This window comes from Leucopleurus acutus (assembly GCF_964270905.1).
Source record: "Leucopleurus acutus genome assembly, chromosome: 1".
NCBI lineage: Eukaryota > Metazoa > Chordata > Mammalia > Artiodactyla > Delphinidae > Leucopleurus > Leucopleurus acutus.
In genome coordinates this window covers 153,672,548-153,691,974 of record NC_139142.1, presented here as the reverse complement: position 1 = coordinate 153,691,974, position 19,427 = coordinate 153,672,548, and the positions used below count along the sequence as shown (strand labels likewise).

The 19,427-nt window shown below is 45.4% G+C and overlaps 1 protein-coding gene across 1 annotated transcript in view; it reads right to left on the bottom strand.

Annotated features, from left to right (window-relative positions):
- The window catches only part of TTC23 (tetratricopeptide repeat domain 23), a 78,630-nt gene that overhangs the window by 12,679 nt on the left and 46,524 nt on the right, over positions 1-19,427 (bottom strand). Inside the window, exons 7-8 of the mRNA XM_082833949.1 lie at positions 8,082-8,209; positions 3,291-3,440 (exon numbers count right to left, since the gene is read on the bottom strand). Coding sequence (XP_082690075.1) covers positions 3,291-3,440; positions 8,082-8,209 — 278 coding nt within the window. The remainder of the gene's footprint in view (positions 1-3,290; positions 3,441-8,081; positions 8,210-19,427) is intronic.

The following is a 19,427-nucleotide window of genomic DNA, read 5'->3' as shown; positions in this document are numbered from 1 at the left end:
TGCCACCCTCAGCTACCTTTCTTACCTCTTCCCTCACCGTAATGTCTTTGGCACATGTGTAATGTTTAAAATTATCTGAAATGATTGGTTTAATATATCTTCCTGCCTAGACTAGAAAGTCACACAAAGACAAGAAGCATATTTATCTTGGTTATTCATTGTCTTTCCCCAGTTCTGCCTAGCACAGTAAGTGGCCCATAGAAGATATCCAATAACTACTGCTGACTAATTGATAATAAATATATGTTATCTCATTAAAAAATAGGCACCACACATGTTACCAAATCTGGTGCTTTTTGCAGCAGAATCAGAAGTCATAAAAAGAGAAAAAAAGGCTTGACCTATAGGACAGCCCACTCAGAACTAAAGTTAATTCTTTTGGTTTGGGCAGCTATATTACTTAAAGGTTCCCAGGTTTTCACCATTTTAAAACTAATTAATGTAATGAAAACACAACATGACAGAACTTATAAGATGCATTTAAAGCAATAATAAGAGGACAATTCATAGCCTAAAACACTTATATCAATAAAAATAAAACCCCAAATGAATTCAATTCCCAATTCAAAAAGAGAGGAAAAACTCCAACAGAGTAAAACAAAATAAGTTACAAAGAAAGAAAGAATAAAGATAAAATCAGAAATTAATGAAATAGGGAATAGGAAGGCAATTTATCCATAGAATTCAAATCCTGTTTCTTAGAAAAATTAACAAAATAGACAAACCACTAACTAACTCAGTCAAGAAAAAAAGTGAGAAAATCCAAATAAAAAACTAAGAATTACAATGGGAAAATAACTATTAAAAAAGTAGAAATTTGAAAAATCCATGAGCCTACTTGGCAAATCAATCTGAAAATGTGAATGAAATAGATAATTACCTAGAAAAACACAGTTTACCAAAATGACCCTGTTAGAGATAGAAAGCTTCAACAGACCAATTTGTTTGTAGAAGATGTAGAGAAAATTGTCAAGGAATTTTCCCCCCTAAAAGCACCATGCCTAAAGAGTTTTACACATGGTACAAACTTTCAAAGACTAGATAATTTTAATGTTGTATAAAATCCTTCAGTGCATAGAAAATAAAGGTAAACTTCCAAATTATTTTTATGAAGCAAAATAACATTGATACTTAAACAAATATCACTTACAATTATTGGTACAAAATATTTGCAAAAAATAAATATTAGCAAACAGAATCAACATCACACTGAGAATAATTCATTATGACTAAGGGGATTTATTCCAAGAATGCAAGGTTGGTTCAATATTATAATAAAATGTACCATATTAAGTGATCTAAGAAGAATCATCTGATTATCTCCATTGATGCTGACAAAGCCTTTGATCCAGCAATTGTTTCTAATTTAAAAAAAACCCAGCAATTATTTCTAATTAAAAAAAAACTCATGAAAATAGAAATTCATGGATACTCCCTTAGCATGATAAATATATATAAATCTTTGTCCAAAGCCAGCATATATTAAATGAGGAATAACTAGGGCATTTCCATTAAGATCAGGAACAAGGCAAGGATGCCTATTATTCCACATTATTTATTATTGTTCTGGAGGTATGAACCAATTCAATTAGACAAAATAAATCAATCAGAGGCATAAAACTTGGAAAACAGAAAGTAAAACTGTTTGCAGATGATGTAATAGTACACCTGGAAAACTTGAGAGAATCGGTGCTCAAATTAACTCAAGCAAGAAAAGAATTAAGCAAACTAGCAGAATATAAAATTAACACAGAGAAACTTATAGTCTTCGTATACACAAAAATAACCAGTCGAAAGGTGTAACAGTGGATAAAACTCCACTTATAGTAGCATTAAAGAAGATAATATGCTTAGAAATCAACTTAGTAAGAAATGTACAAAACCTATATGAGGAACACTTTAAAATGTGCCTGAATGTTACAAAAGTAGACATGAACACATATAAAGACATCCCTTGTTCTTTGGTAGAATGACTCAACATCATAATGATGTCAATCCTCCCAATGTCCATTTACAAATAAAACAATTCTCCAAAAAACACCAACAAACTTTTTATGGAGCTAGATAAGTTGATACCAAAATTCATGTGGAAAGATAAAGATGCCAGAATATCTAGAAAACCTGATATACAAAAACCACGAGGGAGGCTTCCCTGGTGGCACAGTGGTTAAGAATCCGCCTGCCAACACAGGGGACACGGGTTTGAGCCCTGGTCCGGGAAGATCCCACATGCCACGGAGCAACTAAGCCCGTGTACCACAACTACTGAGCCTGCACACCTAGAGCCCGTGCTCCACAACAAGAGAAGCCACTGCACTGAGAAGCCCGCGCACCACAACAAAGAATAGCTCCCACTCCCTGCAACTAGAGAAAGCTCGCGTACAGCAATGAAGACCCAACGCAGACAAAAAAAAAAAAAACACGAGGGGAGTCTAATCCTACCAGGTACTACATCATGCTATGAAATCTCTATAATTAAGGCAATGAGGTACTGGGATTCAAATAAACAAAGAGAAAAGTGGAATAGAAAGAAATCCAGAAAGAGACTCAAGTACATGTGGAAATGTAGTATGTGACGAAAGTGTTAATTCACTGGAGCATAGATGGACTCTCTAATAAAATGGTGCTGGACAACTGGGCAGCCATTTGGGAAGAAGATAACATTAGATCCATACCTCATGCCATCCACAGAAACTCCAAATTAAAAAAAAATAAACGTAAGTAGTAGAAGAACACACAAAGAGTTCCTCTATAAACTGGGTGTACAGAAAGAGTAAAATAAAATAAGATTGAGGGCTTCCCTGGTGGCACAGTGCTTGAGAGTCCGCCTGCCGATGCAGAGGACACAGGTTCACGCCCTGGTCCGGTAAGATCCCACATGCCGTGGAGCGGCTGGGCCCGTGAGCCATGGCCGCTCAGCCTGCGCGTCTGGAGCCTGTGCTCCGCAACGGGAGAGGGCACAACAGTGAGAGGCCCGCGTACCGCAAAAAATAAAAAATAATAAAAAAAAAATAATAAAGATTGATAAATTACGCTATGTACAAATTTAAAATTATTTTCATAGTAAAGAATAATTGATAATTTATTTAAAAATCTATGTGCATAAGAGGATTACTGTACCTTTTACCCCAAAAAGTGTGAGCTGAGATCAACTGCAAAAGTGATGTCATCTTACATAAATAAGCCACTTGTAAAGTTTCATTTAAAAAGAGCATGGTGGAGGGAGAGAAAGCTACCTGTGGGGAAGGGTGGGAGGGTTTTTTTCCACATTAGTTGGGCTGCAGCTTTACCTTCTTCAGTTTCTTGTGGGCCCCTCTCTGGTTCCCCTGTGCCAGGTCAGCCCCGCCCAGGAGCCGGTATGTCTCTGCCACCTCGGGACTGAGATCGCCATACACTGCCACTTTGGCCTCCAGGGACTCTCTCAGGATGGAGGTAGCTCTCTGTGAAAGGAACAAAAAGCTGTCTGGTTAAATAAAAAGTTCAAAGCTGGATAAAGATCAGTGCCTCCTAAGAAAATGATGTAACTGGTATGTATTTTCACTTTTTAGGGGAATGAGTTTGGGTAGAGTGTCTCATGAGCTGAGCCTACTTTCCTCCTTAAATAGGAATCAGGAGATAATATACATGGGGTGAGGGGGTGTTGCGGGGGACAGGAATGGTTTGAACTCTGAAGAGAGAATGCATAAAGGACCCCTGGAGAAAAAGCCATCTCAGATGTTACAGGAACCCATTTTAGTTGAGTAGTAAGAAGAAAAGCTAACGTGCATTGCATCGTGTCCTTTATGTGGCAAGAACCATGCTAAACTGTTTATGTGTGTGAGCTCATTTAACTTGCACCATCTCCTTTAGATAAGGACAATTTTAATCCTTGTTTGCCAGAGGAGGAAACTGAGGCATAGAGCAGTCAAGAAACTTGCTCAGAGTCAGACAGCCCATCAGTGGCAGGCAGATCTAGGATCTGGATCCTGCCAGTTTTAATCCCTCTTAGTTGCAGGCTCTTCTCCCTCTGTACACAGTGATGTTCTTATGTAAGTGAAAACTACAGAGTTTCCTGGCATTTACAGAACAACCAGAACATATTCCAGGGTTTTCCATTTCTCACAAGAAATAGTTCAGGAAACCAAAAGCAAACATTCCAACATGGTGAAAAGTTAAATACATTTGACATCTTGTTTGGTTTATCTGATTTATTTATACCAACATGGAATACAAAATATGAGCTGGTATTAATCTCTTCAGTCATACACCAAGACATACAGAGGGAAAGCCCTGTATGTCGGTCTCCCATGTTTCTCCTGAAATTCTTCTACGATCTTCTACATAAAAGCATGATTACAGGTAGAGATCACAAACGCCCAATATAAGAGCCGAATAGGGACTTCGCTGTTGGTCCAGTGGTTGGGACGTCGCCTTCCAGTGCGTGTGGGGGTGCGGGTTCAATCTCTGGTCGGGGAGCTGGGATCCCACATGCCTCATGGCCAAAAGCCAAGGCACGGAACAGGGTCAATACTGTAACAAATTCATTGAGGACTTTGGGGGTGGTCCACATCAAGGAAATCTTTAAAAAAAATATATGGGAGAAATAAGTGGACCTTAAAAGAAAAATAGAGCCGAATAAAGCAGGAACCAGTGAAGGAGCCTTGCCCACCGCATAGCCCTGAAGGCATCCTGCTGGCGCTCCCCAGATAGAGGAGTTTGCAAGGCCTTTACTCAGTTTATTGGCAAGAATATGAATTAGGTGCTGGGGGTGGGATCAGGGAACCACGGTAAAAGGCACTGTTAAGGCAGAAACAATTTCTCAGATGGAAAGATAAATCACTGCTGGGGAAGAGAAACTGTAAATTGTGAAGTGTGTGACCCACCTTGGTATGGGTCTTGCCTGATGCTAAAGCCTGTCGTGTCCCTTCCCAGTGTCTGTGATGCAACTGTTGGGTTTGGCAATTCTTCCATGAAAATTGGTTGTCAGGCTTGGAGGAGCCAATGATGGAAAGAAGAGCCAGACACCTTTTCCTAAATGAAGCTCTCGACGCCATTTACAGCCTGATTGGGGAAACTAGAGATAGATGTGCATGAACTTGAATGGCAAGTCAAGATGGCAATGGAAGAGATGCCACATGGATATGGGTTTAAAGGAAAGAGACAGTGATAGTCTCTGAGAGTTAGAAAAGCTTAATGGAGAGAAGTGAAGAATAAATAGGATTTAGGTGGACCAAGAAGAGGGCATGGGAACCTGGGAGCACAGTGGGAGCTGGGGGAAGCACACGGCACATTCAAGGCCAGTGAGGGGACTAATTTGACTATAGCAGAGAAAGTAGGAAGAGGAGCAGAGGGAGATGAGGCAGGAGTCACGGGCTGGGCTGGTGATGGAGACCTTCATGCGAGGCTGAGGAGTTTAGATTTTCTTATGGGGAATAAGAAGTCAGAGAAGCTTCCTGAGCAGCAGAGCAGCACAACTAGAAGAGTATCTTAACACAGAGTATCTTTTAACCTGTGGCAAAGTAAACTTCACTTACATTTTACCTTAAAAGGCATTTTCCTTCCCAAGGATCACCTTCCTGTTGGCAAAGGGTCCTAGCCCACATGTAGGCTGTGACACATCTGAGGTGGTCTGAGCACATCCTTGTGCTCGTGCCTGGGGCCGTCCTTGGGCCCGGCCCCATTGGCCAGCTCCTGCTGGAACCCACAGTGAGGTCTGTAACCAAGAGTGAGCATAACACAAGGTGACACATTTGGTTGGACAGATTGTGTCACGCACAAGGGTGCCTGGCAGGAGAATGAGGAGGGCTGAAGTCCGGCCCGTGTTCTTTTCTCTAAGCAATGTGCCCTGGCACGGACTGCACCCACCTGAGGAAGAAGCAGCTTTGTCTATTCTTATAAGGGCACCAGAAGGGCTGGCAGGGGCTGTAGAATGAAAAGAGCCAGTTTGCTAAAATCTCCAGGGGAGGCTTCAGGAAGTGAGGTACATCTTTAGATCGATGCCACTGATTTGGGTGACTTGGGCAAGGGCAGTGAGGTGTGGCAGCTGTGATGACAGACACCAGGGCAGGAAGCCAGACAGGAATGGGGAAAAGGGTGGATGCCCTGTGGCAGCCAGAGCAGTCAGACAGCCCATAGCCAAGCATCCATCCACCCATTGGCTCAACGCTCCCTCACCACGAATAAGAGAGTCCCTGCTGTCATGGAATTTGGTCTAGTCAGGGAGAGACAGTAACTGTCCACAATATATTATTGTAATACATTACTCTGTTATATAATTATATCAGACAGGATTCTATGATGAAGAATAGTGGAGAGAATCTAATGAAGCCTGAGGGAGGGAAATCGGGCAAGCTGGTGAGTCCTGAAGGATGGATCTGCATTAGCCAGGAGATCAATGAGGAAGAACCTTCCAAGAGCAGGAGACAAAAGCTGATGCTGCCCAGAAGCGGGGATTAGAAAAGGCCACTGTGGCTGGAACACAGATCAGGGGAGGGGGCAAAAATGAGACTGGAAATGTCAGCAGAATCCATAACGTGCAAGGTATTGTGGGCAATGTGGGATTCTGGCTTATCTTAAGGCCTCTGAGGAGCCAGTGTAGTATTTTACAAATGGGAGTCCACTGATCAGATGTGCTTTTTGCAAAGATCAACATGGTTTCCTTATTCAGAGTGGATTAGAAAAGGGCAAGAGTGGAAGCAGCAGCTGGGGAGCCAGAGTTTGTTAGAGAGGTCCAGTTGGGAGATGATGACTGACAGAGGTGGAGATGGCAACCAATGGATGGATTCAAGGGGCATTTTGAAGGTAAAAATGACTGATGAGCTGGAAGGGGTGAGGCATGATGGGGGCAGAATTCCCCTCAGATTTCTGCCCTGAGCACTCCACATAGAACTTCTAGAGATGTTCTGGAATCTGAGGCCACTGGAAGGCCCCTCTCTACTTGGTTGGGTGATCCAGAAAAATATGGAAACTCCATTTGTTATGGTTACTGTAGCCCGACTTTGGCCTGACGAACATTCGTGCATCTAGATTAAAAACCTATGTTCCTTAAGCTCACATCAACTGAGAGAAGGGTGAAGGATTAAGGGTTAGGAGAGAGCTGTCGGGGAGAAGGTCTACATAATAGCAGAGGAAATAAAAAGGTTTTCATCTCAAGGACTTGCCTTGACAGGTTAGAGGTTTTTTGTTTTTTAAAAAGTATTTATTTATTTGGCTGCGTCGGGTCTTAGTTGTGGCATGCGGCATCTTTCATTGCGGCGCGTGGGCTTCTCTCTAGTTGTAGCATGCAGGTTTTCTCTCTCTAGTTGTGGCACACGGGCTCCAGGGTGCGTGGGCTCTGTAGTTTGCGGCATGTGGGCTCTCTTGTTGAGCCGCGCAAACTCAGTAGTTGTGGTGTGCAGGCTTTGTTGCCCCACGGCATGTGGGATCTTAGTTCCCTGACCAGGAATCGAACCCATGTCCCATGCATTGGAAGGCGGATTCTTTACCACTGGACCACCAGGGAGGTCCCATTGACAGGTTAGAGTTGAAAAAAATATCTGTATAAATGAAGCATGTGGGTATCTGGTAGTTGTTAGGCTTTTTATGGAATAAGTTCCCAAGGGTTTAAGTACCAATGAATATAAATTCTGGGTCTGGTTCCATTTTTACAAGCCATGGAAAACATGCCTGTATGGTTCAACGGACAGTGAGCCGTAACTTCTGCACTGTGTAGTTCTTATTAGATATGCAAATTTCACCCATTAGCTAAGATAGTAAGAGAGGAATTAGACACACTAACTTCCACCCTCTATGCCAGCCAGAACCACAGGCTGCGGTAAGCAGAGTCTGTCCAGTGGGTTCTCAAGGTTTCTAGTCCTTTAAGATACTCTGCAGGTGGACATGGCATCTACATTCTCATGAACTTTTTTGTTTCCCGAGAGTGAATATCTGGGAGCTGCCCAAGAGTGGCTGCCTGGCTTTATTTATCCCTCTCTCTGTGGAGCCTGGCACATGCCTTGCACATGGTAGATGCTTAATGCTTTCAGAGTGCAGGAGTAGCCCTTTGGATATCAACTGGGTCGCCCAGGTAAATAACTAGTCAGCTGTGGTCCAAACTCACTTACCTCTTTTTGTCCAGTGACTTGTAGAAAATGGCAATAATCATCTTGAATTGAAAGAAATTTGGCTTTTCCTATCCCTTCAGCATCCTTAAGATTAGCCATGCTATCTTGAAAATACTGCTCAGCCACATCTGAAGAAAAGCATCACAACAACAATTTTGAAAACAGCTTGCAGATTTGAAATGGAAACAGAATAACTATGTGTTTAGTCATGGTGAATGATATGAAAATAATAAGTAATTGGACAAGATAACCCAGTTAAGGAAACTGTCTTTTGTCAATTAATCTGACTGTTTTATTAGACAGGGTCTAGTTCTCAGAAAGATACTGCAATTTATTTTCGTTGGTTTTCATACATCTTCCCTTTCCCAGTGATACAGTAAGCAAAGTTAATGCAAACAGGGAAACTATCCCCTAGACCTGACACATTGTTAAATTTTCAGATTGATTAACCATTAATTCTTTGTAAAACTTTGGTCACTCCTCACTGGGGTTAGGACTCCAAGGATCCACTGACTTCAGCGGACTCTGTAATCTTGGAATGTTGCTTGATAACCCTAAAATTCTGGAAAATATGGCTGACACGCTGCTGAAGGAAAAACCTCAACCATTCCAAACACTTAAGCATACTGGTTATAATATAACAAAAATATTTGAAATATTTGCAAATCTTGAAAGCAAAAAAAGGAAAATCTCAGGTATGGAAAATGAAGAGGAAACTAAAAGCCAAAGCAGGGAAGGGGAGCTAAAGCTGAATGGTCCACGAGGGGATTAGGAAAAATGTGTACTGTATTCCAAGATGGGGTTTGATAAGCCTGAGTAGGGCTGGAGATGAAGCCTGAGGCCTCTGTGTGGTAGGAAGCTGGAATGGGGCTCCCTGCAAAAATCCAGTGTTATAGGCAGATTTCTAGGATGTCCCCAAATGACCCTCAACCTTGATTATGCCCTCCTCTTTGATTATGGGTGGAACTTATAAATATGCTGAGATATTACTCCTGTCATAAGATTATGTTATATGGCACAGTTGACTGTGAGAAAGCAAGATTACCCCTTGGGCATAACCTAATGACACCGGCCCTTTAAAAGCAGAGTTTTCTTCAGTTGGAGGCAGAAAAGGAAGGCAGAGAGATTCGAAGCATGAAAGGGATTTGAAAAGGAGGTTCTCCATTGCTGAGATGGAGGGGACCATGGTACAAGGACTCAAGAGTGGCCCATAGGAGCTGAGAGAGGTCAACAGTTAGCAGGAAAATGGAGAGTTCAGTCCTGCAACCACAAAGAACTGAATCCTGATAATAACAGGGATGAGCTTAGAAAAGGACTCCATGATCCAGATGAGAATGTAGCTGGCTGACAACTTGATTTTAGCCTGAGCAGAGACGCCAGCCTTACCATGCTAGACTTCTGACTGACAGAACTGTGAGCTTAAACTGGGTGTTTAAACAACCATAATTTGCTATGCAGCAAAAGAAAACCAATATAGCCAGGAATCCCTAAAGTTGAGATAAGAACAATTGCGCTGGTCCAAGGAGAAGCCTCAAGGCTGTCCCTCCAGAGGCCATGGCTAGAAAAAGAGCATCTGAAAGAAACTGGGACACTGCAAGTGAGGCAGGCACATGTTTGCGGGCTGAATCTGCACCACCTACATGATTTGGAAGTTCTTTTTTTGTTTTTTGTTTTAAATTGTTCTACATCCCTCTCCCTCCCTCCCTCCCTCCCTCCCTCCTTCCCTTCTTTCCTTTTTTCCTTCTTTCCCACCCTCCCTCCCTCCCTCCCTTCCTTCCTGCTGTGCTGCAAAGCTTGTGGGATCTTAGTTCCCCGACCAGGGACTGAACCCAGGCCCATGGCAGTGAAAGCACAGAGTCCTAACCACTGGACAGCCAGGGAATTCCCTTGGTTTGGAAATTCTGAACCAATAAAGTAGAAACTAAGGGCTTAATCTCCAAAATATACAAATAACTCATACAACTCAACAACAAAAATCCAAACAACCCCATAGAAAAATGGGCAGAAGACCTTAATAGACATTTCTCCAAAGAAGACATACAGACGTCCAGTAGGCACATGAAAAGATGCTCAACATCACTAATTATTAGAGAAATGCAAGCCAAAACTACAAAGAGGTATCACTTCACACCAGTCAGAATGGCCATTGTTAAAAAGTCTACAAATAACAAATGCTGGAAAGGGTGTGGAGAAAAGGGAGCCCTCTTACACTGTTGGTGGTAATGCAAGTCGGTGCAGCCACTATGGAAAACAGTGTGGAGGTTCCTCACTGTTACTCAGTGTAGAAACTTCTAGCACTTAATTCTTTTCCACCTTTTCATATTAATTTATTTTGCTGAGTCTTGCCAAGCTCAAAAAAACACTGGTGGAGGAGAGGATGTTGGGAAAGCTGTAGAAGGCAAGAAGCATCTAGGATCCCCCAGGGTTATTTCTTTCTTCGGAAAAAAACATCAGAGGGCCTGGCAGATGGTGGAAACTGTGGACCACTTAGGAAAAAAGAAAAGCCCACTTACCTTGTTTCCTCTAAGTCTTAAACATAGTTCATTTTCATTTTATGTGGATGATACTAAGAAGTCAGACCATTTCTTCGATAGAATAAGTACAAAATCTTAAGATGTCTTTTGAAAAGAAGCTATTAGCATTTATTAATGAATTCTGTTGAGACATTTCGTAAAGAGAAATATGCATTCCTAGCAAGCTCTGTCTCCAAACTGTTTTTACTTAGGTAAAACTAAATATAGAATTACCATAAGATCTAGCAATCCCACTCCAGGGCATATACCCAGACAAAACTATAATTCAAAAAGATACATGCATTGGTATGTTCACAGCAGCACTATTCACAGTAGCCAAAACATGTAAACAACCTAAATGTCCACTGACAGATGAATGGATAAAGAAGATGTGGTACATATATACAATGGAATATTACTCAGCCATAAAAAAGAATGAAATAATGCTGTTTGCAGCAACATGGATGCAACTAGAGATTATCATACTAAGTGAAATAAGTCAGAAAGAGAAAGACAAATACCATATGATATCACTTATATGTGGAATCTAAAATATAGCACAAATGAACCTATCTATGAATTATAAACAGACTCACAGACGTAGAGAAGAGACCTGTGGTTGCCAAGGGGACTGGGGGTGGGGGAGGGAAGGACTGGGAGTTTGGAGTTAGCAGATGTAAACTATTATATAGAGGATGGATAAACAACAGGTCCTACTGTATAGCACAGGGAACTATATTCAATATCCTGTGATAAACCATAATGGAAAAGAATATAAGAAAAAGAATGTGTATAAAGTAGAAACTAGCCTGAAAGTGGAAAAATTATAGGACTCCAGCACAGGGGTAGCAAACTTATTCCGTAAAGGACCAGATGGTAAATATTTTAGGCTTTGAGGACTAAATGGTCTCTACTGCAGCAAAAAAACAGCCAGAGGTGACATGTGAAATGGAGCTTGGCTGTGTGCCAAGAAAACTGTTTACAAACATGGGTGGGGAGCTGCATTAGCGTGTGGACCGTAAGTTTGCTGACCCCTGCTCTAGCAGAGGGAAATGTGATTGTCTTCCTCCCTCAGGGATGTGGGACACCTCCCCCCTCCCCCCTGAAGTGCCTGCTGGAGACAACCTCACGGGGACACATGACAGTACGTAAAGTTTGTTGGGGACGATTGTGAACCATACATACAATGGTCTACTTAACATTTCCATTTGGACATCTCATATGTACTGTGTAGCACAAATACACATGAGCAAAAAGATCAGATGTTTTCTTTGGCTTCTTTAGACTTCCTCTGTATTTGATTATTTTCTCTTTCTCACCTCTAATATTGTTTTTGTGCCTTCTCCCCATTTCTCTTGATTAGACAGGACAGTGTGTTATCTATTTGGATATTCTTCCAAAGAGTGGGCCCTCAAATTAGTTTTTCTCAGACTGTGATGTGAATGCCAGGTGCTTCCAAAGAGGCCTCCATGAACGCAGGGCTCCAGAATTCATGGAGGAGCAAGGAAGGGGCCGGCCTGCGCAGACTGTGGTCACTTCTGGAGGCGGCAGTGAGTGGGAAGGAGGGCAGGCTCTGCAGGTCAGGGGCTGCCTGCGTCAGGCTCCAGCGCTGCCGCCTTCTGGCTGTGCGCCTCCATTGTTGGCCTCGGCTTTTTCACCTCAAAGAGGAACCTTTAGGCTAGCGCCTCCATTATAGGGTTGTTGTAAGGAGTAAATGGGTTAATGCACACACAACTGATGACGTGCCTGACACCTAGTCAGTGCTCAGTAACTGTTAACCATTTTAGTTTCAGGGACAGTTTCGATCACTGTGGCTATGGGCCTCCCTCATCCATACTAGGCTGACCAGCAGGCACACTGGAAGCAGAGATGGACATGGAGAGGACAGGAACACTTGGAAAACAGACAGAGTGGTCAAAAGGCACAGAAGCCTGGGATCATGTGCGGATAAACGGCTCTGTACACCTCAAGAGCTCCAGCCCTGAAATTCACAATGAGCACGGTGGGTCTCCAGAAACGATTCAAGCACACCCCATGTGATCTGTTGTAGAAAGGAGAGAAGTAAACACTTGGCAAATGTGTCTGTCAAATCCAGGCAACCTAAAGAAAACTTAGGTGTGAAAACAAGTAAGTTTCATTTATCTGCAAGATTTACTTTGCTTAGGATCTAGGCAGTTGCCAGATAGAAGCGAGAATTAGGCTGGGAGGTGCTGCCTTTCAGAGAGGTCTCGGTGCTGACTGGCCCCAGACTTTGTGACTAGACAGGAGTCTATTGAACTGGAGTTCCTGCTCCACTCTTTCAATGGGGGTCTATCCACTGCCAGACCAGCTGATGGATTTCTAGAGTATTACTCAAATTTTTTCTTGGTAGGAGAAAATTTTACTACTGTACATGAAAAGTGTTACATCTCTTTAGTCCTTGCTGGCTCATGGGAGAAAACATTACAGATTAAATGTTCAGACTATGTATTAACTTTGGTCGCTTTGATAATCTGATGACAGCAAATGTGGGGATGATGTGGCACTTATTTTGTTGATTCTAAAAGCATTACAGAGATGTATGTTCCATGTCTAAAAATTAACAAGTCTATTCAGGAATGGAGTACTGTTGATATTTTAATTTTCTGTCTAATTGGGAATTAACCAAAGAATGTAACTGAGCCCTTCTTGAAGAGTAGAAGCTTTTCCGAGTCTCAGCCTCATTCCCCAGAGATGAGCCCTTGCTTTGAAGACCTGTAGTTGTAAAGGGCATAGGAAGGAGTTGGGACTGAACAGGTAAGAACTGAGTTTCTGACCCTGGGCTTTTGCAGAAGAAGTGGTGCCAGGCTCAGAAAAAGGAAGAGATCAAAAGGGATGGGAAGCATTTCCCTCCTTTCCTGGGTAAGGAGCTGGACTCTCAGACACAGGTGGACATAGCTGCGCTTTGTCCCTTTCCAGCCCCTCTCTGGTAAAGTTCTCCCACCTCTTAGTATTCCTTCCCCTGGCAGTCACATGCTGACCAACACCCCCTCCCCCGAAAAAACCACCCCATTTCGGCTGGTCCCATAGAGCTTAGTGCCAGATGCCCCTTTCCATTGTGTACCTGATCTCACAGGATGCTGGGAGAAAGGAAGCTCCTTGGCCTAACTCATACTAGTGTGTAAATGGCTCAAACCTCTAACTCAGGGAGGCCTAGTCACATTTTCCAAAGAGGATGCTTGTTAGCATATTTGGATCTCTGGAAGAGGGACTGGAAGTGAGGGAGGACGGAAGGGGTTGGGGGAAGGAAGGAATTTATTACTCAAACTAAGGTTACATGGCTACTGAAGTGGAAAAAAGCAAGGCTTTGTGGTGAGACGTCAGAGACAGGCCCTGACTGGGAATCTGCCCTCTGGGGTCAGCTCCTAAGGTTGCTGCTCCCCTTTCCCCGTTTCAGAGTCCTCAGCTTCTCAAAAGGTCCAAGTTTCTTCCATTTCTGTTCCTGGGAGGTCTCTAGTCACCGGGGGGCAAGGCCAGGGAGGGGGGGTCTCTGACAGCTATTGTCACATACAAGCGGACCACATGTCAGGCATCATGTCAGGACCCTTATATATGAGAAGAGCCTAGGGCTCGGGAACAGTGAAATGTCCAGGGCATACACTGTGAGCATCTTCCCTGTCTGTAAATTTGAAACCACTTTTATTTTTACCTGGGATATAGGAAAGCTCTTTTATTGCAAGACCCTGACTTATTTTCCCCCATCCCCCAGCCCCCTAAATTAGCTTTCTGAACTATGAATCCCATGATTAGTCTTCGAGGGGAGAGCAAATTTGTCCTATTATTACAGCTAAGGAATGACTCCCTAAGAAGCAGAGCTGGTTCTCCTGGGAGTGGGCATCCCCCAGGAGGTCCACCTGACACAAGTGACAGTGGGGTTTCCAGAGGGACAGGAGGTCACAGCCCCTGGGGTGGGATGCCACTTCTTGTCACAGACCTTGTGCCTGAAGTTGGGTGTGGGTTCACAAAGAGCCTCGGCAACCTGATGCTGGTGGCGTCGGCAAGAGATGAGGTCATTTTCTAAAGCACAGGAGCATGACTTAGCTTGTAAATCTGAGCCCTAGTGGCACAAGTGTTCCAAGGCCATGAATCTTCTCCCATTTTCATTCCCGCAGAATGTTGGGGCTGTCTGTGAGTTAGGGTGAGGGGGTAAGTGTGGCCCAGCAGGCAAGGTGGCTTAATGTCTCCTGGAGGCCCCTTCAAACTCTATTCCATCTGTATGTTCATATACAGGCAAAAGAAAACAGGGCTCCATTCAAAGAGCAAGAGGAATGTGGGGTTACGATTTGGCACCCAGGAGGTCAGGAGGCTTTTAATTAAAATAAATTCCAGTGACCCTGGGCTCATTTTCTTGAGGCTGTCCCAAGGCAAGAGTTGGAACAGTGAGGACAGCTCTCATTATGAGGGAGGCCTGTGTGTACAATGTGACAATTATCTTTTGTAAGTCTTCAGAAACTGTACTCTGCACTAACTGCAAAAGCATTAAGGACTCCAGGGAATTTGAATATGGAAAGTCTCAAATCCTATCCTGGCATTAACCCAGAGGAGCGCTATCATCCAGCGAACAAATGGATTGAACCCATTTAGACCCTGCTGGGAACTGCCTGGGGCTTTTGCACAGGCAGCTGCCCTGAGGCTGCCCGCCAGCCTTGTGGGGGTCACAGAGTAGCCTGAGGACAGACGAAGCCCCGGACAGGCTGACTCCTCATTGCGTGGCCCTCAGTGGTCCACACTGGAGGCCACCTTCAAGAGGAATGTTTTCATAGGGCCTGGACAGGGCATCCGGGAGCAGTAGACCTGCTGCTCCTGAGCTGTGTGGTCCCTGGAAGTCCATGGCCATCTCTGGGGGCAGGTTTGCATCAGTAGAGTAAGGTGACCAAGATGGCGGCAGGCTGGGTGAGGCTCACACAGCAAAGTGTGCATGAAGTGTCTGCATAGTGCCTGGTGCCCACAGGCCTGGTCTGGGCTCAGTCACCATAGGGACTGCCTGCCTTGAATGTCCTCACCACCAGGAAGCTGATCAGGACTTCCCTCCACCCCCAACACCACCCAGAGTCCCACTTGGGGCCACCCAGTAGTGATCAGGTGCCCAGCGCCTCAGGCCTATTGCCACAGTTGCTTGTCTTGGTGAAGTATATGTCATTTCCATAAGCTGCCCTAATAATATGTTTTGAAGCCAAGTCAGGGTATAAATAACTTAGGCGTTTCTGAGAAGTTCTGAACATAAATTATTATCCAGCACAAAAGTGAAACACCAGAGCCTCATAATAGTGGTTATCAGAGAGCCCATCATCCTCCCTAGCAGAGGGATAAAGCCGCAGACTTTGTTCTCAGACACAAAGATGAAAGGCAGTTTGTAAGCAAAGCTCAGTGAGGTTTCAGTTCTGCCACAGGTTGTCCCTCTGTGAACAGAGACCAACAGCACAGACTTGGGGTGGAAAAGGCCACACCTTCTACTCCTCTGCTGGTCTCAAGAGCTGCCAACCCCTGCAGCCCACACCTGCCCCCACCTTTGGGGCTTCCAGGCTCCCTGGACCTCTGCGGACAGAGCACCCTCAGATCCACGACCTCTCTGGCTCTGGAGTGTGGTCAGGTAGGCAGCGCCTGGCCTCTGTCTAAGGCCTTGCTTTGTCTCTAATTGCCAGCGTGACGCTGGACACACCTTGGACTCCAGTCCTCTACATGGGATGTGCTTTAAGGTGCCTTCCAGAGGTTTCTGAGAGGGGGTCCTACTAACGATGGTGGAAAACAGGGTAAGAGGCTTCCCTTTTCTTCTCTGGCCTCACCCACCACTCTCTCTCTGCTGCTTCCCCTTCCCACCTGGCCTGTGGAGCACTGAGCAGGATGGAAGCTGACATCTGCTTGGGGAGCTCAGGCACCAGGCTCAGGCTGGCTGGGCATTTTGTAATAAGAAGTGGGCCCTGAGTAGGAGCTGAGGAAGCGTCTCTCAGAACACACAGGACTTGAGGTGGGTGGGCAGGCCGAGGAGGAAGAGAGAGGGAGAGGGGAATAGTGAGGAGGAAGGGAGAGGTGGGTGGGTGTGGCCAGCAGCAGCTTACACTCATTCCCACTGCAGGCCTGTACTACAAGCCCCACTTGGAGGCCTCAGGTTGGAGGTGGGCGACAGAGGCAGCACAGGCAGTCAAGGAGGGCCACAGGAAGGTGAAGACCACCTTACCGTGGCTGCTCCCAGGTGGCCACATTACCTGTCAGGAGCCCACTGGAGCTGGGTGCGTCTGTCTGATTTCCAGTCTCTCTGAGACACATGGGGCTCAAGGAGCATCAGTAACCCCATGAGCAGGGAGTAGGCTGCGGGTGGGGCAGGGCCCAGCATGGGGCAAGCTGAGGAACAGGCCACAGGGGAAGAGCTGAGAAAAGCGGTGATCGCGGGGGGTAAAAAAGAGGTGACTCCATGGAGATGCAGAGCCTACCTTCAGATACTTACATATTTCGTGTCTACTGTATAAAAGGAGGGGAGAGGCCAGGACAAGTGGGGGCCCAGAAGACATACGTATCCGTGCATAGGGAGTTATATCTTGGGAATGCACTTCATGCCCATGAGTCTGTCCATATAGCCAGGGATCCCACCCCCTGCCCCAAGGCGGGCAGGGGCATAGCCCATTCCCTTCTGCTGTCTCTGGAACCTACAGAGCTCCCTGGCCTGCTGGAGCCCACGCCACAGATGGGGCCACTTCCAAACAAGGCCACCCGTGCTCAGCGGGCTCTGCCTCTCAAAGGTTTACACTGAAATGTACTTGGCTTCAGCCCATTTCATTTTAATATCCTTTAGGAGAAGAGTTATAAACACAAGGCCAATGCCTGGAGACTTAGCAGGGTTGGGAGAGCTGTTAATACCAAGTTTGTCTATGGCTGCTCTGGGAAGCTGGCCAGGCTCAGGTTAGTGACATTCTACAAGCCTGAATTGGGAGCCCTTATGCAATCACAATCCTTCGTGACTTCTAAGGCAGTTTTGTCTGCATAAGGAATACAGGAAGGCACAGAGCAAAGGGATTAGTTTGATTGTGGAGCCTGAAACACACTGGCTTCTTGGCCAGTGGCGTTTTGTTTGTCCGAGGGCAATGCCTTCAATGGACATTTAGCAAGTAGGCTATGGAGAATCCCTAGATGAGAAATTTTTCCTATTAACGATTCTTTAAAAAACAAACAAACTGTACTTGGCACAGACTAGTTTAAGCATAGGAGAGCAGAGTTGAGATCCCCGTGCACGTGGATCCCTTGGCACTCAGTGGAACGTGCAGATTTGCTCCCAGGAGATCTGGCTGGCACTTCTGAACCACAAATGACCAAAGTCCAGGCCAGAGAGTCCTGCCTGGGTGAGAGCTAGGGTGGGGAGGCTGGTCCCCCCCTTAGTTGTCAGACAAAGATAAATTCCAAATTCCTGCCTTTCCTTTCCCCTTCCAGGAGGTAGCAGAGGCCTGGAGAAACCTCAGCCCTGGGTGGGCTTCTCTCATTACCGCATTGGCTGTGTGTGAGGGGACAGCAGGGACATGAAAACCAGGCCCCCTGAAAGACGGTGGGAAGGCGCCTGCCCACTGCCACTGCAGCTCCTGGCTGTGGAGGACCCCGCTCCTTCCTGCTTTTTCAGGGAAGCTGAGTCCATGCATGGAACACGGCTGTACCCTCTGGGCCCAGGCCACTGAGCTTAGCAGATAAGAGCCGGAACAAACTATCTTAAAATGCCAGCCGGACAGCTCATTGTTCACAGTCTTCCCCATGTTTGTCACCAAGAGAACAAAGATTCCCACGGCAGCACATTCAAGCTTGTTAACACAGTAGGAATAGTCTGTGGTTTCTCTTTGCTTTGATTCTTTTCTGATGTGCCCATTTCAATGGTTGGCTTGAGGCCTTAGGGGCAAGGGCTGGTGTGCCTCTCTGCCCCTGCTCCAGGGCTTCATGCTGCCTCTGCACAAGCATCTGTTTTGATCCGACAGCTTCTCTGCCCAGCCTCCTCACTTAGTGTTGACTCGCCTTCAAGCCTTCAGTAAACTCTCTTCCTGTTGGTGTCAAGGTGATAGACATTTCCAGTGTCTTCTGATTAGTGGAAGCTGAGTCTGAGAAGGGAGCATCCTTACACTGACTGGGGCTTTGTCCCTCTTGGGTAGAGCAATGAGTAGAGAGGATATTGACTGATGGTGCTGGTGGTATGGAGAGCTGGCTGTGTTAGCTCCTTTGTAAAATGGGAGGTCATCTTGCCTCCGAGGCTTGTTAGGATTAAATGGGCATGTTTGTGAGAGTGCCGGCACCTGCATACAACGGGCGCTCGACCCCTGCTACTGCTGTTGTCATCATTGCTAGTATGATTGTTGTTATGATTCCTGCTGGTTCGGGTTCCTGAGCCCTCTGTGAGTCAATATGTTTCAAGCAATCGATCCTCCAGGCCTCAGGCAGAAGCGACCCCCTTCCTAATCTGCAAAGCCAGTTGCAACTGTCTAACTCCCTGCTCTTGGGGGAAGTTTTTTTCTTATCCTTCCCTATTCATTCTCCTCCCCCTTCAGATACTGACTGGCAAGTAGGCTTTCTGGGTACAGGTCACCAAACAGTCTGAGCTGCCAAAGAGACACGGGGCAGAATGGGGGGCTGAGAGCCTGTGCACGATCCTGGGCTGGCCCCTTCCCAGACGGCACTCAAACTGGTTTCCTTGGGCCACCGTTGCTCTTCTCAAGTCCCTTTCTCTCCCCAAAGCCACACACTCTTTGGGAGGGGAAAGAAGGGAAAAGGGCATGTGCAGTGCCAGTCCTTATAATATAGCATGGAGGTCAAGAGCCTAGGTTCAAGTCTACCACTCCCTGGCTATGGC